Source organism: Malania oleifera, chromosome 7, assembly GCF_029873635.1.
Source record: "Malania oleifera isolate guangnan ecotype guangnan chromosome 7, ASM2987363v1, whole genome shotgun sequence".
Lineage (NCBI taxonomy): Eukaryota > Viridiplantae > Streptophyta > Magnoliopsida > Santalales > Ximeniaceae > Malania > Malania oleifera.
In genome coordinates this window covers 68,425,494-68,452,599 of record NC_080423.1, presented here as the reverse complement: position 1 = coordinate 68,452,599, position 27,106 = coordinate 68,425,494, and the positions used below count along the sequence as shown (strand labels likewise).

Sequence of the window (27,106 nt, the reverse complement as noted above, 5' to 3'; positions counted from 1 at the left end):
TCCTATATATCTACACGTATACATTCCAAAATGGACAATCCATCCTAATCCTAACTCAACCACTTACCTTGCAACTGGGGTGGTATCGACGAACTCCTCTATCTCAGAGCTCGTTCCACATGTCTGTCGGGGTTTCTTGAAATGTTTGTAATATTGGGGTGAGACACCTCTCAAAAAAGGAAACAAACTAATATCAGTGTATGGCAACATGAGTATTATTGTATTATAAATATATACTGTACATGATAATTTGTATTTGATAAGTAAGGAAACTCTGTACGTAGCTGAACCTGCATTTGACGAATCTGGTAAAACTATTCTGTATAAAATCTGAATAAAACAAAATACAATATAACATACTAAATTTTTGTATACATACAAATCATTTGTTCTATGTGTGTATTGCTAGAATTATACTCTAGATGGATAGCTAACTGACGTCATGTATTACCCCCACATGACTGGGTTGTGCAGCCCGTAGGCGAGAACTAGCAATGGTTAGCCTACCACGCTAAGCCAAAACTGATAAGTTTGTAAGTACGATTGGCCTGCCCATCTTGCTCTGGACTACTAGGGGGGCACACTACTCTTCCCTGATGCACAATCGACTATCCAACTCCCACACTCTATCTAAGATGTGTGGTAGCACTACCTAATCTAAATAGCTATGGTACCGTGCTTTGAATCTAAACTAAGTCATCTGGGTTCTACTATCATATAATATATTTCATAATACTGTCATATAACTGTTTCATAATTCTGTATAACATCTGTAATGATAATATTTTCTGAATAACTATTATAACATATCTAGTCATGACATTTGGGCCGGCTAAAATATCATGACATCTGCGCCGACTGAATAATCATAATATACTGAAAATATAATTTCTATACTGTTTATAGTTTTTATAAAAATAAACTGTTATCAAATCATGCTTGTTTTGTAATATCATAAAATATTTTGACAAGCTATTAATGCAGTAAAATATATATACTTATGCCACACAAGTGAGTGTTACTATATATATCATGCTATCTGTTTGGGGAAAACATATTTTTCTGAAAAATATTATTAGATCTGTTCTAGGGTTTTCTCAATTCAATATCAATATTCCCAAAAACTATACTATTCACATATATAAATTTTTGAATTAAATACTATATATTTAATAATAAATTTATGAAAATATTTGACTTAGTCTATCCCCTTACTTGATTTTCTGAGAAGCATGTTAAAATCCTAAACCACGCTTACAATATCCAATCGTCTAACACATTTCTTGGGTTCACATATCCCAAATAACTACATAAACCCTAAAATAACTTACTTACCTTGATTTTGGGATGGTACCCAAGAACCACAAATCAACAATCTGCTCCGACTATGTTGTAGAGAATCACCCCGGAATCATCGTGGTAACTTCCGATAGTCGAAACGGGGTAAAATAGAGTCGTATTTGAAGAGAGAAGGTGGGTTGGCCGAATTCTAGAGAGAGAGAGAGAGAGAAGATAAAAGAAAATTTCGCTGAAAAAATCTAATTTTTGGCCATATATAGGAAGCTGTCCATGTGGTTTCGTAGACGAGACACGTGGACTCATCGACGAACCGAAGAAGAAAGTTCGTTAATGAAACCGGTGAGTTCGTCGAAGAACATTTTAGGGTTTGAAGTTTTTTTCTCCTCTCGGTATCTCCTCATCGACGAGACACGTGTACTTCGTCGACGAGATTTAGAAGGACATTCATCGACAAAGACCGTTGGTTCATCGACGAATTCTTGCTGATGCCCCTTTTTTAGAATTCTTTTTCCTTCTTTTCTTTCTCTTTCTTTTCTTTTCTTTTATTACTTCCATAAATCAAATTTTTCTGGGTTTCTACAAAAACCATTGTTACAAGGATCCTATGATTGACATTGTCAAATATGTCTCAATTCATTCAGTTGTTGTTCACAAGATCGTTGCAAAGACTCCTTTGCTATGTCTTAGATAGGCAAGATGTTTGATTGTTTACTTGACAACTATCACATTGTTTAACAAAGAGACAACGTGGTTATTCTACCTAGGAAGATGTTTCAAGACTAACAGATGACATGTCATTGTCTCAACTTAAAGTAAGATAACTTTAGTTGCATATTCCACCTACACTCACACCATGTGAAGAGATTGCAACCGTACAACAACTTAAAGTAAGATAACTTTACTATGTTATAGATGGATAATATGAGATGTTTGATTATCTATTAGACAACCTATGACACCAAGACAAAAGATGATGATTGTGTGGGAGCTGATTTTTTTCCCTTTTTATTCATTATATATAGTTATATGAAATTGTGAAACACTTCGACATGAATCAAAGTATTTTAGACTAAATTTATTGGTAGTAATGTTATAACCCCTCCGTGTTTAGTAGTTAGAATTAAATATAACATCAATGAATGTGAGAGATTAAACTAGTGGCATTCAAACCAAATAGGTATTAAACATAAACTTATGAAAATTTGATTGGTTATGAAGTGCATGAAGGAGAAGGGGTGAAATTTGTTAATAAACTAACTTTTGGAAAGTTAGTTTTAAGCTGGCTATGGATGCACGCAGTCCATGCATGGTTGTGCTAGTTGGGCCCCACAATTATTGAGTTTCCAAAAGTTGGTTATGCTTTTGTTGCCAATTTTTGGAAAGACAATTATGTTTTAACGCAATTATATATATGTATATTGAGTCAACTATCGTACAATTGTGTTTTTTTAATAAAAAATAATAAATTTTATAAAACAAAACTCAAATATTCTACCTTCAATCAAGCAAACAATGAACCAAAAAAATAAAATAAAAAAATACACCGCACAAAACACAAAACAAGGCCAAACAAAGTATTCAAGATGCCAATTGAAAATTTTATAAATGCATTTGGATGCTTTCAGAGTTGGTATTGGACTAGCCTTGTAATTGTGATTCTTTTGTGCAAGAGATTTTTATGTAGTTCTTCGTGATAGTGATTGTTGAGTGTGGGAATTTTTCGAAAGAGTTGTGAGGAAGATCAGTCGAATAGAGGTAATATAAAGGGGAGAACAGAACAAAAAGATCACCAATCAAGGTTGTTGGTCGTAATGGCTAGACGGTCGGGTTTTCCATGTTGTGGTTGTGATGAAGAGATGACTAGGAGTTAGAGCTTGAAAAGTCAATTGAGTAGATCAATCTTCAAACACACAACTAGTAATAGCATATCAAATTATTGATTTTATACATGTGCGTAATAACTTTTATTTTGGACAAATAATAAGTGAAGGATAAATATAAAATTTTAATTTTTGTCATGTTGGAACTATTAAATTTTTCCCTTTATAATTTTAGAAGTAGTTTAATAGTTTAATGATGAACTAATAAGTACAAACAAATAATTTTAACACAATTATATATTTAGGTTGGCTTCTACATGTGATCAACATGGATGGAAACGGAAAGGAATAGATTCCTAAAGTGTCAAAACGGCGGCGTTTACTGCTAACGTGGGGGAACTAGCGCCCAACGGTCCCGGATGCAGCTTCCTTCACATTGCCAAACGGGCAAAAATCCAAAGCGAGTGAGCGACGGACGGACGCACGGACGTGCTGGCGCCTCACACACAGTCCTCGCCTCGGTACACTCCCTCTCCTCCGAGCTTCTTCATCATCGTCTGAAAACAATTTCAGTCTCACAGAGAGAGAGAGAGAGAGAGAGATGGGGGTAGAGATCGTGGAGCCAAACACCTGCATCCGAGGATGCTGCAGCAGCAAGACCATCCCCTTGCATCTCCCACCTTCTTCTTATTCTATCCTTTCCCCAATCGCTCGAGGTAAGCAATGCTGGCCCTCAATCTAATTGGGAAATCAAAGAGCCTATCGCGTTTGATTTCTGCTTGGTAATTGCAATACTTCATTTGCTTTCGTTCCCGTGATTGATTTGTCCAGGGGCGGAGAGTATTGTTTACGAAGGGAGATTGAATGGGGTGAGAGTTGCCGTGAAAAAACCTATTTTGTCTACTTCAGAGGATATCGATAAATTTCACAAGGAGTTGCAGCTGTTGTGGTCTGTTCCCCCTCCCATTCTCTTTCGCTGCATGACTTTTCTTTAATTTTTTCTCTATTTTCCTAGTGTGACCCAGGTGGGTTCGATGTGGAGTTGACACAAATACATATAATTTAAATTTAAGAACTCTATGTCATTTTTAATAATAAGGATCAGATTATTATTATTATTATTATTATTATTATTATTATTATTTGGGATATACATTTGGCATTTGTATTGTTGATGTAATATGAAAGCCTAGCCTATGATTGGGAGAGATATTGGATTTTTGGATTCGTGTGGATTTGGAGAAGATGTAATACAAAATTGTATTGAATTTTGTCAAAATCTACCCAAATCCAAACCCAAGATCTGAAATTCATGCTCCCAAATGCTGCTTTAGTACTTTGCACCCATTTTAAAGGCTTCCTGCTCTATCACATTTAAAGGTTTTGGAAAAAGGAAGGATATGGAAGCCTTGTGGTGTTGCACTATTATGACTTTCATTTGGTGAGTTTGGTTGGAGAGACGCCAGAACTTTCAAAGGGGTGGCCGCAGCTAATAATTTGGTTTGGAGTAGAGTGGTTTTGTGGGTGTCAGTTGACAGATGTTTTTGTCATGTTTCTCTGGGAGACATGTAGTGGGACTGATTTGCTCTGCTTCATTGACTTGGCTTTCAGATTATGATGATTTCCTGATGTAATTTTTGTTATTGTTGTAAAGGGATGATTTCTTATGCTCCTGGTTATGCTCCCGGTTTTCCTTTCTTTTTCACTTTTTCTTTTTGTTGTACATTCTTATCTCTTCTAATAAATTTCTTTGTTTGTCAAAAATAAAAAATAAAAAATGAGAGAGAGATAGAGTGCCGTGCATGTTCAAGGGAGAGAAAAAAGAGTGATGATAGAATTAGGGAAACTTATTTAGTTTGTGGATCTCCTTCAATAGAGAGTTGTTGTGAAACTTTAAGAGTGTTGAAATTTGAGAAAGAAGGGTAATTTCATCCAACTAAAAAGCGTAAAACATTTGTAGTTATTATAAATTTTTTGGAATCTTTAGTTTGTGGCTGTGCTGTAGTTATTTTAAAATGAAATAGGCATGTTTGATTTAGTTTCTAAAATTGTTGCTTCATTGGGTACTTCCATTTTCTGCTGATTATTTATATGCTGCTTCCTAAGATATATTTTCACCCATAATTTCTCATATTCTCCCAGTCTTTCTGATTGATTTCATCTAGTACAGCTGTTATTTATTTGTTTGATTCCTTTTTAATTTTTCCCAATTTTTTTTTGATTATGAAGCAAGTTGGATCACCCAGGATTAGCGACACTGGTGGCAGCGCATGCAAAGCCACCCAATTACATGTTTTTCTTTCGATTCTATGAGTCACGTAATCTCTTCGAGAAACTACATGTAGAAGAATGGAACCCAAAACTTGATCAGGTGCTCATGATCACAGTGCAGCTAGGTAAAACATTTTATGGTCTTAGCTTCTTGATATTCTGTTTTCCTTTTTTTTCATGCATTTTAATTTTTAATTATCACTGTTATATTTTATTTTACTGTTTATTCTTAGTAATATTTTTGTGTAATTTGTATGTTGTTGATCCAGAAGCATTGTTGAAGTGCTATGATTTGACTTTTAATTTGTGGGGGTTGCTTTTATTAGGAATTTATTGTTTATATTGCTAAAATTGTTTCACTTTCAACTATTTACCTCTGCTTTGGAGTAAGGGTTTTCTTAATAAAGCATGCATAGATAAGACCAGTAGATATTTTCTTCCCCTTCAATTTTTTTGTTTCAAAATTATTACTCATTTTCCTGCTTACATTACATTTAAAGACTGGATACCTTAAACAGTAATTTTTTCCAATTTCTTAATCAGTATATTTTTCTTTTCCATTGGAGAAACTTGTAGTGAAATGCTCAGTCAGTCACCTCAGTTTTTTAAAGTGCAGTATGCTATCACTGCAGATTTTTTTCCCCTAATGCGGTTTTCTCTCTCTCTTTCTTTCCCTGAAGTGATTGTTATACATTCTAAATCATTGCAATTTCAGTCTAATAGTTACCCAAATTTTTCTTGTGGATTGCTACATTAGGAAAAAATTGCAATGGCCAACATAGAACATTTAAAAAAAATCAGTGATCAACTGAACGCTTTACTTGACAAACTTATTATCATTTTGTTTCTTTTACTATGCTGGCAGATGGGGTTTGTGGACAAGTAAATTATTCCATCATAAAGCAATGTCTTCTTGTTCTGTGGTCACGTGTCAAGATTTCATGTTTCACATAATAGTTGAGATAGATTATCTGATATAAAAATTGGAACTTTATTTGGAATTGTTATAGATGTCAGCTAGTCAATGCTGCTGCCAGGCCATATGAGCATTTACTGATGCCTAAATGATGACACATATTAACAAATGCATAAGCTACAGCTGTATTAGCTTTATTTAACTTTAAAATGAACTTTTTATTTTTTATTTTTATATACATGTTACAATATATAGTTTAAGTATGCAAAAAAATATGAATGGAATGACCAAATTAATTAGGGTAAGCCACTTTTTTTTTATTTTATAAAATTTATAAATTGATGTCAAAACTTCGTAATCATTGAATTATGTAATTTTGGTTTTTCCATTTTGACAAGTTGTAGCTTAAGTTTGAAGTTTTATTTTTTATATAAAAAAAAACTTTCTGGTATCTGTTTTGTGGCCATTCAATTATTTGGAACCAAAACATTCTAATCATCTATGGTATTCTCTTGAGGCAACTAGCTGGCTCTGGAAAGCTGCAAATATATTTTTTGGATCACATTTGAAATATAATTTTATACTCTTAATCTTTTGTTTATTAAATTTTATTGGGTGATTAATTTACAGTATTTGCCTATACTTCTTTTGCCCTTTTCCAGCCAAAGCTCTGCAGTATCTACATAGCCTTGGGATTGTACATAGAGATGTGAAACCAGCAAATATTCTTGTAAATGCCTTCCATATTTCCCAAACTCTTCCTCTGTTGGCATTTATTTTCTTAAATAAATATTAGTTCTTTTTTGCAACTATTGATAATTTTGAGAAAATAAATTTGGTGCTTTGAGTTGTGCTGATGTAACAAACATCATGCTTTTAATGCAGCTTGATGAGAACCTTTGCCCACACCTATCAGATTTTGGTTTGGCAGAGTACAAAGGAGATCTTAAACAAGTTTCTATTGCAAATTGGAGATCATCTGGCAAGCCAACTGGTGGTTTCCATAAGAAAAATATGGTTGGCACACTCATTTATATGGCACCAGAAATATTGAAAAAGGAGATACACAGTGAAAAATCAGATGTCTACAGTTTTGGGGTGTCCATCAAGTAAGAATTTCATACAAGTTGACGATTGGTGCATAGTAACTTAAACGGCTTTGATGTATGCTATTTTAGGGCTTTTTTTTTGGCTACTCTGCATGGTGCAAAACTTGGAATTCAGTTATGCAATTGCCACTTTTTGCGTGAATTGATACATGTCATGGTTTTTAGATGCAAGCTTGGATGGATCCTACATTTGGTGTATCCAAATTTCTTTTTATAAGCTTTGAGGCTAACATTTTAAGCTGTACTACAGTGTGTGAACTCAATTAGTCTATTGGGCTTTCTCTTTTTTATCTTTTCTCATTTTTAAGCTTTAAGGACAACTTTTCCTCCTTTAGTTTGTGTGTCTTCTTCTTTCTGAATATAATTTTTTTTTCTTGTAAAAATATTTGTCGGTCCCATTCTAAAAGTTTTTTTTATCAAGTTTTCTTATGGTTGAGATGTAACCTATGCTGCTTATTTAACATTCTTCAATTATCTTGATCATTATGAAACTTTTTAGATTGCTTTCTCAGATTTCTGCCTCAGAGTTGGCTATGCTAGTAAGAATGTTGAAGTAAGAATGAAAATTGTTCATTAAGTACTTGTTCTTCAGCACTATTTGCTAGTGGGACATCAGTTAGTTTGCTGGCTGATTGCTTATTAAATCCATGTTGCTTAGCATAGGGATGCACAGTGGAGCAGGTGTATTATGAGGTTTCTTAACAACTATCTTCCTATTCTGCTGTAGGTGAATTGTGACAGAAGATTTGGAAGCAATTCCTAGATTAGAGTAGTCCAAGGCGCACATTTATGTGTGCGCATTACCAAGTAAAACTTCTAAATGAGTTAGATGGCATTTAGAGGACTTGTGCAAAGTATATCAGCCATAATGGCTCTATTATGTCTTTATGGCAAAAAAAAAAAAAAAAAAGGAGTTTGAATTAAATTGCTTTTTTGGGATTCTGGAACAGTTCCTAGATTAGAGTAATCCAAGGCACATTTATTTGTATGTATTAGCAATTAAAACTTGTAAATGAATTAGAGGGCATTTAGAGGACTTGTGCAAAGTATATCAGCCGTAATGACTCTATTATGTTTTTGTTGAACAATTGGCTAAAATGGAAGACCTTACCTCAATGATAGGTCTCTCCCTCTCTCTCTCTCTATATCTATATATATGCATGTCAAGTACAATTGTAATGACTATAATACCCTTAATAACTCACACTTATTACTAACAATACTCTTAACACATAATAATAATGCTAAATGACTAAATAACCATTAACACTCCCCCTCAAGATGGGGCATATATATCATATGCTCCTAGCTTGTTACAAATGAATTTCACACAAGCACCTCCCAATGCATTAGTGAACAAATCAGCAAGCTGAAACTAAGACTTCACATGAGTGGTTGTAGTGAGCTTCTATACAAGTTTCTCCCAAATAAAATGGTAATAAACTTCAATGTGCTTTGTCTGCTCATTGAAGATTGGGTTGGAAGCAATATGAATAGCAGCTCGATTATTACACATCAAATCCATAGTCTAAGAATGTGGAAAACCTAGTTCTTTCAACATGTTCTTCGACCAAGCAAGTTCACATGTACTATGTGCCATAGCTTGTACTTTGACTTAGCACTTGACCTGGCCACCACAGTTTGTTTTTTACTTTTCCAAGACACCAAATTGCCACCGACAAAGATATAATACCCGGTTGTGGATCTTCGGTTGAAAGGTGACCTGGCCCAATTTGCATCTTTATATCCCTGAATATGAGTGTGATTTTGATCCTGATATAAGAGACCTCTCCTTGGTGCACCTTTGAGATATCTCAAAATGCGAATTATTGCCTCCCAGTGACTTGTTCTTAGGGAATGAAGAAATTGACTCATGACACTTGTTGCGAAGGATACATCTGGTCGAGTGACTGTGAAATAATTCAACTTTCCAAGAAGTCTCTAGTACCAACTCGGGTTAGGCAACAAATTACTTGACACTAACTTACTATTGGGATCCATGGTGTATCAACATGTTTGGATCCCAACAGCCCCGTCTCATCTAAAAGATCAAGAACATACACCCTTTGTGATAAGACAATTCCCATATGGGATCTCAATACTTCTATACCCAAGAAGTACTTCAATGGTCCCAAGCCTTCGGTCTGAAACTAACTCTGTTGGAAAAGATTTAGGTCCTGAATACCTTGATCATCGTCACTAGTGATCACAATGTCATCCACATACAAAATAAGCAAAATCTTGCTAGATGGAGTATGATGATAAAGTATAGAGTGTTCTACTACACACCGATGGAGGCCAAACTCCAGTATTACAACACTAAAATGGCCAATATGCTCTTGGAGATTGTTTTAATCCATATAGTGATTTCTTAAGCCGACATGCTAAGTTTGACTCCCACTGAGCAACAAACCTAGGTGGTTGCTCCATATATACCTCCTCATAAAGATCATCATGTAGAAAAACATTCTTTGCATCTAATTGATGTAGAGGCCAATGACAAGTCAGGACTTAAGATGAACAAATGTAATGAGGCAAGTTTAGAAACTGGAGAGAATGTGTCTGAATAATCCAAATCATACACCTGATTATATCCATTACTAACAAGGCGGGCCTTCAAATGAGCCACAGAATCATCAGGATTGACTTTCACATTGTACAACTAAAAACAGCTAACCACAAACTTATCAGGAGGAAGAGGTACCAAATCCTAAGTATCATTATTATGTAGTACATGCATCTCTTCAACCATTGTAGTCCTCCACTCGTAATGGGATACGACTTCGAAAATTGATTTTGGAAAGCAACAAAAGACAGAGTACTAACAAAACAGTAATAAGAGGGTGATGAGAAATCGTAACAAACAAAATTAGAGATCGGATGTTGGGTACCAGTGTGTTTACCTTTATGATTGGCTATAGAAAGATCAACATCATGGGAAATAAGATCATCTAAGGAGAGAACTAGAGGCACATTAGTAGAAGCTGGAAGAGGCACTCCTTTGAAGTTGCTTTGTGCATACTTGCAAATTAGGATGATCCAAGCGACGAAAAGGACTCAAATTGGATGAAGATGTAGGAAGATTAGACTCATGATAGGTTTGGATCTGGAAGTCAAGGCAAAGGAAGGGACTCATCAAGGTCAACAAAACTCAAGGAATTAGAGTATTATGGTGTAGACTCAGAAAAGGTGTCATTAGCAGAGACAAAGAATTGATGTAAAGTAGGAATATAACATCGATATCCCTTTTGAGTATAGGAATAGCCTAAAAAAATACATTTGATAGCACGGGGATCCAACTTATTCGTTCCTAGAGTGAACTGATTGACAAAGGACATAGCTGAATATATGAGGAGGAAAGGATAATAAAGGAGCCTTAGGAAAGATAATTGAATGTGGGATTTTACTACCAAGGACAGAGGATGGCATTTTATTGATAAAGGGGGCAAGTTGTGAGCACAACATCACTCCAAAAGACTTTGGAGACATTCATTGATACAATAGGGTACGAATGACTTCAATAATAGGTATGTTTTTCTGCTCTCAAACTCCATTTTGCTATGGAGTGTGGGCACAAGAGGATTGATGGATCATACCAAAATTAGTCATATGATATAGGTACTGAATTGGAATTGAAATGCTCCTTAGCATTGTCACTACGAAGTATCCTAACTAGCATATCAAATTAAGTCCTTATTTGGGAACAGAAGGCACAAAAGATATTAAAAAATTCGGAATGATTTTTTTTAAAAATAAAACCGAGTCATCCTAGAGTAGTCATCATCAAATGTAACGAAGTACTGAAACCCTAACTTCGACGTGACATGACTAGGACCCCAAATATTAGAATGAACTAGCATGAAAGGACAAACCACCCGTTTGTCGGCCCGAGAAGCATAGGGAATATGACGATATTTTCCCAATTGACAAGACTTAGTTGTTTCAACTTGTCCAAAGACGGATGACCAAGGCGACAATGGATTTGAAGTGGTGTAGCTACGACTATGCAGGCAATGGGAGGTGAAGACGATTCAAAGAAGCAAAGTTCACGAGCCTTACGTCTGGTGCCAATTGTCTTCCTCGTCTTTGGATCTTGAATAACCACATAATCAAGAAAGAAAGTGACAGAACAATTTAGTGACTTTGTAAGCTTACTAACTGACATGAGATTGAAAATAGATCTATGAATGTATAAAGCTGAAGAAAGAGAGATGGAAGGAGTAGAATTTATTGTTCCTATCCCTTTAATAGCAATAGTGGATCCATCGATAAGGGTAATTTGAGGTAGATTTTTAGGATGTCGGAGGTCAGAAAAGAAGTTGGTTGCACCTGTTATATGGTCAGTGGCAGCAGAATTGGTAACTCAAGGACTAGTGGGAAAGATGGTAGATGACATACAAACTCTGTAGGATACTTTTCTGGGCAAAAGACGCAATGTGATAAGATGCTTGTTGAGAAGATTGATACTGTAGAAACCTTGAATACTCCTTTGATATAGTCACAGTATGCAGTCCACTCAAACAAGTGACTAACAGGGAACCATACTTTTGGGATTTGCAAACTCCATCCCAACGCTCACAAACTTGGACCAATGATAACAAGATTAATTGCTGGAACAATCGGAACAACCACGAATAAGGTGACCCACCGTGAACAAGTCATAAATAAATCAGTACAAGTCTGCCACAACACCAAGAAACTCAGATGCAGCCCCAAGAAAGCAACACACAGTACTGGAACAATTGGGGAGGTGAACCACCGAACCTTCCATGGACAAATCACCAACAAAAAACAGCTTATGAACACTACCACTGCTCCAAGAGAGTCACCAATGACTTTTACTTACATCGAACAACAACTAACGAATTACCAAGAGTGCATGGTCAAAACAAATATTGGATCTTTGAGCAAAACACTTGCCCAACAGCTTGATATTTTGGTATGTAGAAGGAATTAGAACATTGAATCAAAAAACACGGCAAATCCCACTGTTTCAGACCCAATAAGCTCAATAATTGTTGATAAACAACTCTACGAAGCATCAAACAACCATTCTTTGGGTGTCGCATACGAGCAATTAAAAAAGTGAGGTCTTTGGGCAAAAAACATCATGAAAAACTCCATCAACATGTTAATAGAGGGATTGGATCACTGCTTAATGATTTCAGGTCAAAAACATGCTTGAAAGTAGCTTAATGCGCCGGCGTGAGGGGTCGGCCCTGGCAGCCTTCAACTGGAGTGTGAGGGCGCATGGAACACTTCCTGGAGATGGATTTTGGTGGGGGACAGATTGGCAGTGCCTGTGGGTGACTATGGTGTTGATTTTGCAAAATCAATAGTAGATTTTGTGTTCTGAACTGGCAGTGTCGCCCAAGAAATTCCTAGTGACTGGTCAGCTGCTGGCTGTTTTCTGGGGCTATAGTGTTGCTGGAAATTCTTCTATGATGGTAGACAAGCAGCGGATTTTGGGTTTTAGGCTTTGATTTTGATGGTGGTGGTAGCAAACTAACAATTAGGGTTTAGGTTTCAAAATAATGCTTTGATACCATGTTGAATAATTGGGTAAAATGGAAGACCTTACCTCAATGATAGGTCTCTCCCTCTATTTATAATATACGTCAAATACAATAGTAAAGGCTATAATACCTTTACTAACTCACACTTATTACTAGCAAAGCTCTGACACATAATAATAATGCTAAATGACTAGATAACCATTAAAAATTTTTATAGCCAAAAAAAAAAAGAAAAAAAGACATTGAATTAAATTGCTTTTTGGTAATTGTTACTAGAACAAGTAGAAAAAGCCAACTATTTTTACTATTAATATTACTGTTCTTTTGGTGTACTGATAACAAGAAGCTATTGTTGTCCTGATGTGGCTTTAGTATGGCCGTTGTTACCATGCAAATCATGGGCCAATGGCTTGTGTTTAGTCTAGGTGACCAAATGGGTTTGAGCTCTACAAAGAGCCTTCTTAGATCTCTTTATGACAACTATCCTACACACATGAATGCTTATGGTTTCAGTAGCAGGGCTCCAAGAAAACTCTCCAATGCTTAACTCTGTAGGGGAATCACGTAGAAAGTAGGAGAAATCAATATTATTGTTGCAGATTGGCCTTCTTTGCTACTTATAAGGGGAATTCGATGACCCCCTTGGCTGAAAATTAGGATTCTCGAGGATGGGGTTGTGAATCAGTTCATGCATGATTGTGGGAGCTTATTATGCCTGATTTTTGAATATCCACCCTTTTTAGGTCTATCATGACGATAGTTGCCTTTCTTGGTGTGGGGTCTGGTTGAATACATGATCCCATCATCGGATATGTGAGATCATGCATTATGCATAGCCCTTTTAGCCCTTTACAGGTGCTATTGTTGGTGTATGGGTGGTTGCCATTTTAATCCTCATCAGTTGCCCTTAGCTCATAGTTCGGCTGTATATTTGGGTGGTTGACTTGTAATGTTCCAGTGTCTTAGGTTATGCCGACTTATATCTATGTGTATTGTATCTAAAACTATACATGTGGTGACCTTGCCGATGGAGGTTTTGGCAGGAAACACCTTGCTTGGGTGCAGGGTCACTGTATGCATGTCTTGGGCACTCTTTGGGATGGCTGATACAACTTTGAGCATCAGAGGAGTTACAACATCAATCTAGGTAGGATGAAGGGCTAAAATATATTATTTTAGAATTTTCTGACCTACTTGGGGAGCCCCAGGGATTGCCACCTCAGCGAACACATGATCACCACATTCCTTTATTCCTAGGTAGTGTCCCTACTACCATCCGTCCTTATCATTATCCTTATTTTTAGAAAGCAGAAACGGAAAAGATAGTGAAAGAAATGTTAACTGCTGGCATAATTCAACCAATTGTCAGTCCATATTCTTCTCGTCTTAGTGGTGAAGTAGAAGGATGGTTCTTGGTGGATGTGTGTTGATGATCGAGCATTGAACAAGAACACTGAAGGATAAATATCCTATCCCTGTTCTGGATGAGTTGTTAGATGAGTTGGGAGGTGCCTGGCAGTTCACCAAACTTGACTTGAGATCAGGTTATCACTAGATTCGAGTACATGAGGATTACATTCATAAGCTTGCGTTTAGAACTCATGATCGTCATTAAGAGTTCTTGGTTATTCCTTTTGGGTTAAATATTACACCTTCCACCTTCTGAATGACATTTTTTGACCTTACCTACATAAGTTTGGTCTCATTTTTTTTTTTATTATATCCTGATATATAGCTATCTCCTTAAGATCATTTATAGCATTTGCGAACTATACTAACGAGTCTTCATGAGCATCATCTGTTTGTCAAGAAATCTAAAAAATGCTGCTTTGCTCGACTGCATGCAGAATACCTTGGGCATATTGTTCCCAAGAAGGTGTTTCTGTTGATCCTTCTAAGAATACAAGGGATGACAGACTGGCTTATTCCATAAACAATCAAAATGCTGCGAGAATTTTTGGGGTTGACATATTACTACAGCAAGTTTGTCAAGGATTCTGGAAAGATTAGTGCTCCATTGACCGCTCTACTGAAAAAGGATGCATTCAAACGGAGTGAGGAAGCTGAACAAGCCTTTGTCAAGCTTAAGCATGCAATGTCCATCACACCTGTTCTTGCCCTGCTGGATTCAACAAGGTGTTCTTCATTTTCAGATGCATTAGGAGTTGGCATTGGTGCAATTTTAATGCAAGATAGATGCCCCATTGCTTTTACTAGTTAGGCTTTTTCCCCATCCTACATCAGCATGTTTGTTTATAACAAAGAGATGCTAGCCACTGTGCATGCATGTACAAAGTAGGAGACCATATTTAATTGGCAGGCATTTCCAAATCCAAACTAATCACTAGAGCGTAAAGTATTTTTTGTAGCAATAGATCTCTTCCGTGGAACTTTAGAAGTGAGTCTTAAGTTGTTAGGCTGTGACTATGTGATCATTTACAAGAAAGGTGTTAAGAATGTGGTGGCAGATGTACTCTTATGACTTCCTGAACAAGTTGAACTTGTCGCTGTTTCTTCACCTGCATGTATTACTCTTGACCAAATCATGAAGGTGGCAAAATCTGGAGAGTAGAGGTGTTATCCAAATGCCACAAGAAGAGCCAACTTCAGCCCCTCCTTACTTTTGGGACTCGTTAAACTTGTTATATAAAGGGAGGATTTTACTATTGCCTAATATAGTGCATAAGCAAACCATACAACAAGGGTTACACGCATCATTGGCTATAGATCACTTTGGTTTTCTTAGAACCTACAAGTGCATTATGTTAGATTGGGAAAGAGAAGTTACAACCTAAGGGGACAAGAAATCCAAAAAATAAAAACAGAAAAAGATAAAAAATAACAAAAAATAATTAAAAAATATTAAAATAAAACAACTAAAAATTAACAAATTTGACAATTAACCAAGAAAATCCCTTTTCAACCCCTTCCTGTCATAGTTCACTGAGCACTACCTAGAATCATTCCAGTCCCGATTTTGAGTTTCATTATAGTTTTCTTTAAGGCAAATATGATAGATTAAGCTTGGATTACCATTAAATTATTTGAAGAAAAAGAAAAAAAATGGGGTTAAGCAGAATTTTTTAGGCTATTCATTTTCTGGGTGTGTAACTATCTAAATGTTGTGATGCCATTTGGCTGGTATAACTGTGAATTGAGGGATCTTTGACAATTGGTCCTGTAATGATGTTGGCCTGTTGGGGTCCCAAAAATGTTATTGCAGTGTTAGGCAACAGTAATTTTTTTTAAAAAATAAATTTGAATACCATTGTAATGATTTCTTTTTTACACAACTAGGCTTGTTGTTCATTCCTATGTTACCAATATAGGAATGTTCCATAAAAAAGGCACACCTCTAAGCACAGTAAAGATCATAAGCGTTACTTTTTTGTTAATTAGCTGAAGTTGGCCAATAGTGGAAGCCTTGAAAATATTTTGAACATTATAGAGATAGCATAAAATTTTTGAATGAGTTTGTAATCACATGGAAATACTTTGAACAGAAGGTAAGACTTAATTTAGATGGAAGGATTTGGACAAATTTTTATGATCTTTCTTACTGGAGGCAGGTGTACCCAGTCACGCAGCAAGATGATGGACCATAAAAAATGTCTTGAAAGCTGAAACAGGTGCATAAGGTTCCTCAAGTGAAAATATAGTCCCTCCAAAAAATAAAAAACCCATACATGCATACAACTGCTTTAAAATGTGTGTAACTGTGAGAACAGTAATTAGGGATGCATGAAGCCAAATATATTTCAACTTGAGCATTATTTTCTTGCTTCTATGGCAATGTAAAGCAGCTGATTGGCATTTGTTTTGCTGCAAAGGCAATATTGGTCTTGTGTTTGCTTCAGAGAACAATAACATGAACAATTAAGCCTTAAACTTGAATCTTTTCTGCCATTTTGCATGATCTTCGGCAATACTGCTATATCCTATGACAAATGGAAGGCTGCCAACTCTTTACTATCTTACTCCTAGTTATTCCAGATCCACCGCTCCCTCACCTATTGCCACTAACATTAACTAATTCACCATTTCAACAGCCCCTTCCCCTGTCTTATTGTCTACAAATCCTATGTGTAACTTATCATGAGCATTTTCATTTGGAAATTTATCTTTTAGAGTTATCACACTCGTCCATGTTAGCATTCTCATATTGGCAAGTTTTACTTTTTGGATATGTTGCTTATTTGTTGCCCAACGTTCTGATCCATATAGCATAGCTAGTATTATAGCTGTCCTATGAAGCTTTCCTCTTAATTTTAAGGGTATTCTAAGACCACAACATGCCTGAAGCAATTTTCCATATTATCCAGCCTGCTTTAACTCTGTGTTACATATCTTCAATTTCTCCTTCAGCTTGCATAATAGGTCTAAGGTGTCAAATCTATTAGCTATTAATTTATTGGCCCTCAAGTTTAATATTTTTTCTAGTATTCCTCCTAACATACTAAAATTACATTTCACATACTTCGTCTTATTTCTACTTATCTTAAAAGCTACGTGGTAGCTTAATTAGATTGATGAAGCTATCGGCATGTCAAATACTTTGTCTTTTTTTGTTTCTTTAATGTTAGATCAAGAGAGTAAAGAAATAAATTGTATCTGCTTGCTGAAAGGATTTAAGGACAGAGTGAGCACTTCTTAATGGAAGACAGGATCATTGCAATTTAGTGGAACAAAGATTGCATTCTTATAAAAGTATCCCAGTATTGGACTATACTACAATAACTGTACCCTTTAGGCTGTTTGTATGATCTACCTTGAACATCCAGATGTTTCAACTTCTTGGGCCACTTTAAAGTTTTTTTTTTTTTTTTTTGAATTTTTTTATGTCTTACCTTACAGTTGAAATTTACACTGCTGTTAGCATGAAAGCAGATAATTTTGGAACTGCGACACCATACTGTCCATGGAAGTTCCTAATTCTGAAAAGCTTGTATATTTTTTGAATTTGAGGCTTTGATTGGTCATGGCTTTGCTGATTATATGATGTGACAATGGAATTTGTTATAATACTTTTTCCCACTTTGGATTGGAACTTGAGTTTGAATTCTAATTGTCATTTTAAGAGAGGGCATAGTAGGCTTGCAGACTGAACACAGGGGACAGCGTGATAACACTATTTTATCATTCGGGTTGATAATCTGCTATATTTGCAGTAAAGGAGAAGATAAAAAACTAAATTCTGTTCATTAATGTATTGCACTTATTGTATCCTATTGGACAATGGCATAGAATAAGTTGTTTAATGAGTCGCCTGATCTAAGTGCTTTTACTAACTACTTATTTTCAAAATGGGAAGGAAAAATGAACAATAGCTGCTGCATATACTTTAATAATTACAGCTTGGGTTATCATTTAACCAGAAGAAAAGTAATTTATGCTAGTTAGCATGGACAGCCAGTTTAACTTTGTAATAGCCTGTCAAAAAATTAATTTTGTCAAAATATTTGGGGATTGGATTGTTATAATCTAGAATCCTTTGCTGTAAACATTTTTTTTTTTAAACATATTTTTCTCTCTTCCCTGAATGTGAATTTGACTTGGCTTATTACAGTGAGCTTCTTACTGGTATTGTTCCATACACTGATCTTCGAGCAGAAGCCCAGGTTAGCATCTTTTCTTTCCCTTCCCTCTAATGGAATATTTTTTTCCTTTTTTTTTTTTAGGCTTGATCGTTAACTTTTTGTTACTGCTGTTGTTGTTCTGATGTCATGATTGGAGATTCAGTGAGGATGTTCTTGCTTTTACTGCATATTAATTGTAATTGTTGGATCAGCTGCTTTATAAATTTATATTGCTGTGAAGCATGTAAATATTTCTGGAGCACAGTGCATATTCAACAATCCAATATAGAATATATTTTGTTTGGTGCTTAATATAATTATGTGCATTTTTTGAGTCCATTTTGCTCGTCTCACGGGGAATTTATTTCCTATCCCTATGCAAACTTTAAACTACGTTTCCAGCCAGTATTCATTATTTTGTGCTTGCATTTCACTTGACTAGTATGAAGTTTATGATGACATCTTCATTTGTTGTATTTTGGAACTGAAACAAGCTTGCTTGATCATAGAGTAGTTGTTTGGTACTGCCGCCTATTTTTTCAATTTTCAAGAACAGAAAACAAGCATCTGCTTCTTATTTTCGTTCTGAAATTTTATGAAATTGTAACATGCTTTGTAGTCGAAGTTGTTTGAACATATGGAAACATATTTGGATGAGTAAATTGCATTGACTGAATCAATATTTAGTGAACACAATGAATCAGTGGAGGTGATCGCATGGTGGTGATGATGTAATAGTTGTGGTGTTAGGGGTGCTGATCATTGTGACAGCATTATATACAACCTTTTGTCCTTTCATCTTGGGTTCTTGTTCTCTTTTTCTGAAGCTTTTGAAAAAAAAATTTTCCAAAATATTTATTTTTGAGTTTTAAAAGATGAAGATAGAAATCAGGGAATGATAGAGATTCCAAGTATATCTGTAGCTTTCTAATGCCTTGGGGCACCAGTAAACATAATTTACTGTTGAAGCAATTAAAGCTTAATACTGAAAAGGGCAGCCCGGTGCACAAAGCTCCCGTGCATGCAAGGTCCGGGGAAGGGGCGGACTACAATGGGTCTATAGTATGCAGCCTTAACTTGCATTTTTGCAAGAGGCTGTTTCCACGCCTCGAATCCATGACCTCCAGGTCACACGGCGACAGCCTTACCCTTGCGCCTAGGCTCCCCTTCTGCAATTAAAGCTTAATACTGAATGTAAGTAATGTCTGTGTCATTCACGCGAAATCTCACACATCCTGACAGAATGTTCAAGCAATCAAGTCCCCTAAGACTGAACTCCTTATTTTCATCCACATGATTATTTATGGTGTAGAAAATGAAGGAAATTAGCATTCAAACATCACAACAGAAGCTTGAAGGAACCGAAGACTGAAGTCCTTATTTACATCCACACCATTATTTATGTTGTAGAACATGGACTTTGTTTGGATCCGCCTCCAATGAAAACCTCTTAAGTGTGTCCAGGGAAATTTGTGTCCCAGGTAGCTTGCCTTTTCTTTCCTCTTATTCAGTTTAAGGTGGGTAATGGCAAAAAAGTCCGCTTTTGGGAGGACATGTGTGGGGGAGTCTTCGTTGGAGTTGAAATTTCCTCATTTATTCAAGCTTTCTTTGTTTCATAATGCTCCCATCAGTTCCTTCATTTCTTCTGAGCGGAGTCCTTGGGATTTTCATTTCTTTATGGAATTCATTTAAAGAGAGGTTGAAGAGTTCACTAACCTTGTTTCCTCATTAGACCATCATGTTCCTACAATTCATGAAGATGGAAGCGTGTGGGAGGGAGATCTCTCAGGTACAATCACTTCTAAATTTTTTCTGTCTCCCCTTTTAAAACCTCCCTCCCTGAACCTTTTTCCTTGTAACCACATTCTTTGTAGGGCTAAGGCCCTGGGAAGATTCGAGCTTTTGGTTGGACTGTGATCCTAGAAAGGATTAACACAGGATTTTCTTCAGAGGAGAAGGGTGCATAAACCTCTTAGTCCTATTATGCAAGCAACAAAACAAGTGTCCATCTTTTTGTGCATTGCAGGGTAGCATTGAAGCTCTGGAATGCCCTTTTTTCTCTTGCAGAAATAGTCGTTGGCCCTGAGAAAGGTGGAACACTTGTTACTGGTCAATTTCTTGAGTTTTGGAAAGGATAGAAACGGAAGAGCTCATTGGCTTGCGGCTGTCTTTGCCATCCTTTGGACACTGTGGATTGTGAGGAATGCTAGGATTTTAAAGGTCATCAAACTGTCCATGGTTACTTTGGGAGAGCGACTTTCCTTGCATCCCTTTGGGTGCACTATCTTGGGTTTTTTAGGTGATTTTCACTGTCCAAAATCAGGAGAGATTAGAGGGCAGTGCTCTTGTAATTAACACTTGTGTTGTTGTTCCTGGTTCTTTTAGTAGCTTACAGTTTTTTGTTATCTTTTGTTATCCAGGGAGGACTCGTTGTCCTCTATTTTTGTACTTTGTTTATTGATTTAATAAAATTATCCTTTATTCAAAAAAAAAGAAGGAATTTACGAAAACAGAAACGTAAGTTTCAGGAAATTAAATGAAAAGAATTCCTTACTCAAACTTTTGATATGAAAAATGCAACAAAAGGAGTTGCATTTAGCTATTCTTCACACTAAAACAGAATTCCTCTTAAAGACATCTCGTGAAAAGCTTTACATACTAACCCAATTTTTCATTGTGATTTGTTTCACATGTATTTTGCAATCGAGTGTGCATGCGCTTGCTGTGTTGCATGAGAGCATTGTGGACTTGTGGTTATTAATATCTTTTCTACATGTGGGAGCAAGCCCCTGATTGGCTTCCTAAATTCAAAGAAAATGTTTTGCTGGACTTTTAATGTAAAGATAAAATTCATTGTGAGAACCATAGATGCTGAAGTTTTTTGCAGGCTATAGGCATTTAAAGCAATAAAAGTATTAAGTCCCCCCCCCCCCCAACATGCATATGTATTATGCATTTTAATTGTTAATCTGACTTCAAATAATTGTCCTCTATGGTTTTACTCTGTAAATTTTACTTGCAAAATTGCTAGTTGATTATTACAACATATTTACTGCTGCTAGGCCCACACTGTGCTGGAAATGAACTACACTGAACAGCAACTTACAGCAGCTGTGGTGTCTGAAGGATTGAGACCAGTCATTGCGTGTCTTGATTCAGGTGCTCCAGCAAGCTTACTGTCGTTGATTCAAAGGTGTTGGGATGCAAATCCTCAAAATAGACCGTCTTTCTATGACATTGTTTTGGAACTTGGTCCAATATTGGAGCACAGAATGAGTGTGATGGAAGAGAAAATGGTCTCTGGTGATCCCTCTGTTTCTCCTGGAGATTATCTCATAAACGACAACAACAATGTTCGAACTTATCAAGAAAGTATTAATTGGTTCAATCGGGGGGAACGTTTTTCCAGTAATGCTTCCCTTGGTGCTTATTCTGGTTTGAGATTCTGGCTTGATTCGTTGCATGATCCTTTGGCATACCATCCAGTACTTTCTTGGGGATCCTTCTCTACTTGTGGAAGAAGGGAGGCTATGGAGGATACACACTTCCTTATGCCCCATGCATGGAATGAAAAGGATGTCTATGTGTTTGGAATCTTTGATGGTCATCGAGGTGCAGTAAAGGATGATTTATTTCAATATTTAAATGTTTTTGATATTAATATCAAGGGAGAATTGATTATGGTTATCAGTTGTCAATAGAGCTCAATGGCTTAATAGTTTATTGATTTTAAGATCTCTAGAAAAATAGGGTATTCCTTTCCATTGGAAGCTAAAAAAAGTTTTTTTTTTTGATAGTGAAAAAAGATTATTTATTGTAGATTGGAAAAAGAGTTGCTTCCTAGAAATTTACTAATGGAAGACTGTCGCCACTGTTTTGGTTGCCTGTTCAGCATACATAATTTAGGTGTAGATTTAGGAAACTAGGATGTATGGATTAAAATTTATTTGTTTTTTTTATAATTATTTATGGATTAATATGTGATCATGTATTTTGGTTTCTCTCTGTCTCTCTCACTCTAATCACTTCTTCCTCCTTCCTATTGTTTTGTTTCCTTTTCTATTTTTCATCTCTCTCTATCTTCTCTATTCTCTGTTATATTACATTAATTTGGTACAAGTACATTAATTTGGTACAAGAGCTGAATCTGAACGACATCCACAGCACTGCATCTCAATCACAAACCAGGGGCAGTATGGTTCATTGGCCGAAAAAAAAAGCTGCCCCTGTTGAACACCACATAGCTGGAAAAATTATCATCACACCTCCCTACCATCAAAGTCAGAGACCTCAAATCACGCTGTACCCAAAATTTTGTTGCTGTCCTACTACACATGTGTTCACATGCACTGGGCCAATATTTCTGGTCACCAACCCTTCAAGATCTTCCCCTTCTTGGGGTTTTCTCATTGCACCACCACCACCTTTGGAGTTGCCACCCTCCGATCTGGTATCAGACTGGAGATCATTGCTTGAAAGTTGCTGCCAGCCGCGCATGCTTGTGACACTTGTGACTTGCACCACTCTTCTGCAACTTCTAGAATTACAGGAAACTGTTCCAGTTGTGATATACATATTTGTTTGATAAAAAAAGAAATTAATTAAGAGAAGGGAGAATATAAAGGAGGATGAGAAATCCTCCCAAACAAGACAAAAGACAAAGAAAAGAAAAATACTTGCAAAAAATCAAACTAACTCAGCCAACCAGTCATGCTGAAAGTCGAAGGAACCCAAACAACTAAAACAACCTGAAGAGGAAACATATAGCAAGGCAAAACATACAATCTTGTCCAAATCATATCAGTAGGTGAAGCGTGATCATGGAAAATGTGAGCATTTTCTTTCATGCCATACCACCCATAAACAGTGAAAATTGCTCACCACCATAATCTTCTTCTTCTTTGCTTCCATGCCCCTTGCAGAACCTCTGAAGGCATTAACAAAACCTCCAAAGAACTGAGACACACCCGACACTGACAAAACAGTCCACGAAGTTCATCCATAGACCCCAAGCAACAGAGCAGTGAAGAAATAGAAGAGTGTGAGACTCACCACTAGCATAGCACATCACACATATATCTAGAGAAATTCTGGTTTTTATTTGTGGGATTTTGACGCTGCCCTGGGGAAAAATGTATTTTTCTGGGGTATTCCTATATTGAAAAGGGATATCGATGTTATAGACCTACTTTACTTTGATTCTTTGTCTTTTTTGATGTCACTTTTTGTTGAGTCTACAACATAATTCTCTAATTCCATGAGTTTTGTGGACCTTAATGAGTCCCTTCCTTTGCCTTGCCTTCTAGATCCTAACCTAATATCTGTGCCCAAGCCTCTTGCATCTTCATTTAGTTCGAGTCCTTCTCATCGCTTGCATCATCCCAATTTGCAGGTATACATACGATGACTCAAGGGAGGAAAGCCTCCTCTAACTTCCACTTCTACGCCTTTAGTTCCCTCGTCAGATGATATTATTACCCAAGATGTTGATCCTTGTTTGTTATGATTTCTTATAACCCTCATATTATTGTTTTGTTAGTACTTTGTCTTCTGTTGCTCTCCCAAAATCTATTTTTAAAGCCCTGTCCCATTCTAGGTGAAGGAATGCAATGATTGACGAGAGGCATGCACTATAGGATAGTGAGACATGGGAGTTGGTACCTCTACCTCCTAATAAGTCTGTGGTCAGTTGTCATTGGGTGTATACTGTGATGGTCAATCCAAATGATTCTGTGGCTTGATTGAAGGCCTGCCTTGTTGCTAAGGGGTATACTTAAGTGAATGTTTTGGATTATTCAGACACATTCTCTCCGGTTGCTAAACTTGTTTTAGTATGTTTGTTTAATATGTGAAGAATGCTTTCTTATAGATGATCTTCAAGATGAGTTCTATATGGAGGAACCACTTGGGTTTGTAGCTCAGGGGGAGTTCGACTTAGTGTATTGGCTCAAGAAATGATTATACAGTTTAAAACAGTTTCTGAGAGCATGGTTTGGTTGATTTAGTGTTGTTGTACTTGAGTTTGGCCTCCAAAGGTGTGCAATGGATCACTCTGTATTTTACTATCATACTCCATTTGCCAGGATTTTGCATATTGTGTATGTGGATGATATTTTGATAATAGGAGATGATGATCAAGGCAGGCATCTAGGATCTAAAGTTTTTCCTACAGACTAACTTCAGACCAAGGATTTGGGACCGTTGAAGTACTTTTTGGATATAGAAGCATCGAGATCTTCTTGTCATAGAGAAAGTATGTTCTTGATCTTTTAGATGAGATTGGGCTATTGGTATCCAAACTTGTTGATACACCCATGGATCTCAATAGTTAGTGCTAGATATGTGTGATTTGTTGCCTAACCTAGGACAACATTGGAGACTTGTTGAAAGTTGAATGATCTCACAATCACTTGACCAAATATATCTTTTGCAAAAAGTGTTGGGAGTCAATTTCTTGATTCTCCAAAAACAAGTCACTGGGATGCAGTAATTTGCATCTTGAGATATCTCGAAAGCGCGCCTAGGAGAGGTCTCTTATATTTGGATCAGGGTCACACTCATATTTAGGGATATATAGATGCAAATTGGGCTAGATTGCCTTTTTGACCAAAGATCCACAACTAGGTACTGTATCTTTGTTGGTGGTAATTTGGTTTCTTGGAAGAGTAAGAAACAAATTGGGGTGGCTAGGTTGAGTCTGAGTTAAGAGTATAGGGCTATGACTGACACTACAAGTAAACTTGTTTGGTTGAAGACTATGTTGGAATAATTGGGTTTTCCACATTCTCAGCCTATAAAGTTGAGGTGTGATAATTGAGTTGCTATCCATATTGCCTCCAACCCGGTCTTCCATGAGCGTACAAAGCACATTGAAGTTGATTGCCACTTTGTTTAGGAGAAACTTGTACAGAAGCTCCTTACAACCACTTATAGGGTAGCCCGGTGCACAAAGCTCCCGCATATGTAGGGGTCTAGGGAAGGGGTGGACCATGGTGGGTCTATAGTACGCAGCCTTACCTTGCATTTTTGCAAGAGGCTGTTTCTATGCCTCAAACCCGTGACCTCCAGGTCAACTTGTTGATTTGTTCACTAAAGCCTTGGGAGGTGCTTGAGTGAAATTCATTTGTAATAAGCTAGGATCATATGATATATATGCTCCAGCTTGAGGGGGAGTGTTAATGTTTATTTGGTCATTTAGCATTATTAGTATGTGTTAAGAGTTATGTTAGTAAGTAAGAGTTAGTAAGGGTACTATGGTCATTGGCATTGTATTTGACATATATTATAAATAGAGGGAGAGGCCTATTGTTGAGGTTAGATCTTCCATTTTACCCAATTATTCAACTGTTTCCAACATTTTCCACCTTCAAATTTTCAAATTTGCCTAAGGTATGTTTTGACTTCATGCATAGTGCATCTGCTACAACATTTACCTTGCTTGGATGATGATGGAATTCGAAGTCATTATCTTTTGAGTACTCCACCCACTGCCTTTGCTTTATATTTAATTCCTTTTGAGTAAAGAGATATTTAAGGTTCTTATGATTTGAATATACCTCAAATTTGTTTTTGTACGACTATGAACACGTTAATTTTAATGCAAACAAAACAAAAGCTGATTCCAAGTCATGGGTTGGATAATTGCGCTAATGAGGCTTTAATTGTCGTGATTCACAGCCACCTTTTCCTTTTGCATCAACACACACCCCAATCCTTTCAAGGAAGCATAATTATATACTATATAATGATCCTTGCTATATGGAAGAATTAGAATTGGAGCTTTTCTCAACCAATGTTTTAATTCTTGAAATGCTCTTTCACATTCTTCACTCTACACAAATTTCTTTCTTTTCCTTGCCAACTCAATTAATGGCATGGCTATTTTGGAAAATTCTGCACAAACTTACAAGAATGCTCTACTAAACCTCAGAAACTGTCATCCATAGTTTTAGAGGTCCAATACAGCCTCAACTTTAGAAGGATCTACATATAGTCCACCTTTGATTATGAAATGACCCAAAAATTTCACAATAGTTGTCTAGAACTTACATTTCTCCTATTTAGCATATAATTGATGCTCCTGTTTTGCTTGTAAAGCTAAATAGTAAATGTTGCTCGTGCTCTTCTTGAGTCTTTGAATATATCAGAATCATTGATGAATACTATAATAAATTGACCAGAGTATGGTTGAAAAACTTTATTCATCATATTCATATAGGACTATTGGTGCATTAGTAATCCCAAATGACAATGCAAGAAACTCATAATGGCCATACCATGTAAGAAATGCAGTATTTGGAATGTCTGATTCGTGAATTCTAGGTTGATGATAACCTGATTGCAAATCAATCTTTGAAAAATATTGAGATCCTACAATTGATCAAATAGTTCATCAATTCTTGGAAGTGAACGCCGATTCTTGATAGTTACCCAATTCAGGTTCTTGCAATCAATGCATAACCTCTTAAGAACCATCATGTTCTTAGAAAATTATACAGGTTCACCCTATGGTGATATACTAAGTTGAATATATCCCTTGCTGAGGAGATCTTGTAGTTGTACCTGAAGTTCTTTTAATTCTGCCAAAACCATTCTATAT

General features: G+C 36.4%; 1 protein-coding gene across 3 annotated transcripts in view; it reads left to right on the top strand.

Annotated features, from left to right (window-relative positions):
• Nucleotides 1-3,524: 3,524 nt before the first annotated feature.
• Nucleotides 3,525-27,106, top strand: part of LOC131160424 (protein kinase and PP2C-like domain-containing protein) — a 43,105-nt gene continuing 19,523 nt past the window's right edge. For all 3 annotated transcript variants that reach the window (XR_009138043.1, XM_058116092.1, XM_058116093.1), the window contains exons 1-7: nucleotides 3,525-3,835; nucleotides 3,951-4,068; nucleotides 5,349-5,515; nucleotides 6,969-7,036; nucleotides 7,192-7,415; nucleotides 18,498-18,549; nucleotides 21,570-22,119. Coding sequence is in view for 2 of the 3 variants with exons in the window: in XM_058116092.1 (XP_057972075.1) it covers nucleotides 3,721-3,835; nucleotides 3,951-4,068; nucleotides 5,349-5,515; nucleotides 6,969-7,036; nucleotides 7,192-7,415; nucleotides 18,498-18,549; nucleotides 21,570-22,119 (1,294 nt within the window). In the remaining variant the exon portion in view is untranslated. The remainder of the gene's footprint in view (nucleotides 3,836-3,950; nucleotides 4,069-5,348; nucleotides 5,516-6,968; nucleotides 7,037-7,191; nucleotides 7,416-18,497; nucleotides 18,550-21,569; nucleotides 22,120-27,106) is intronic.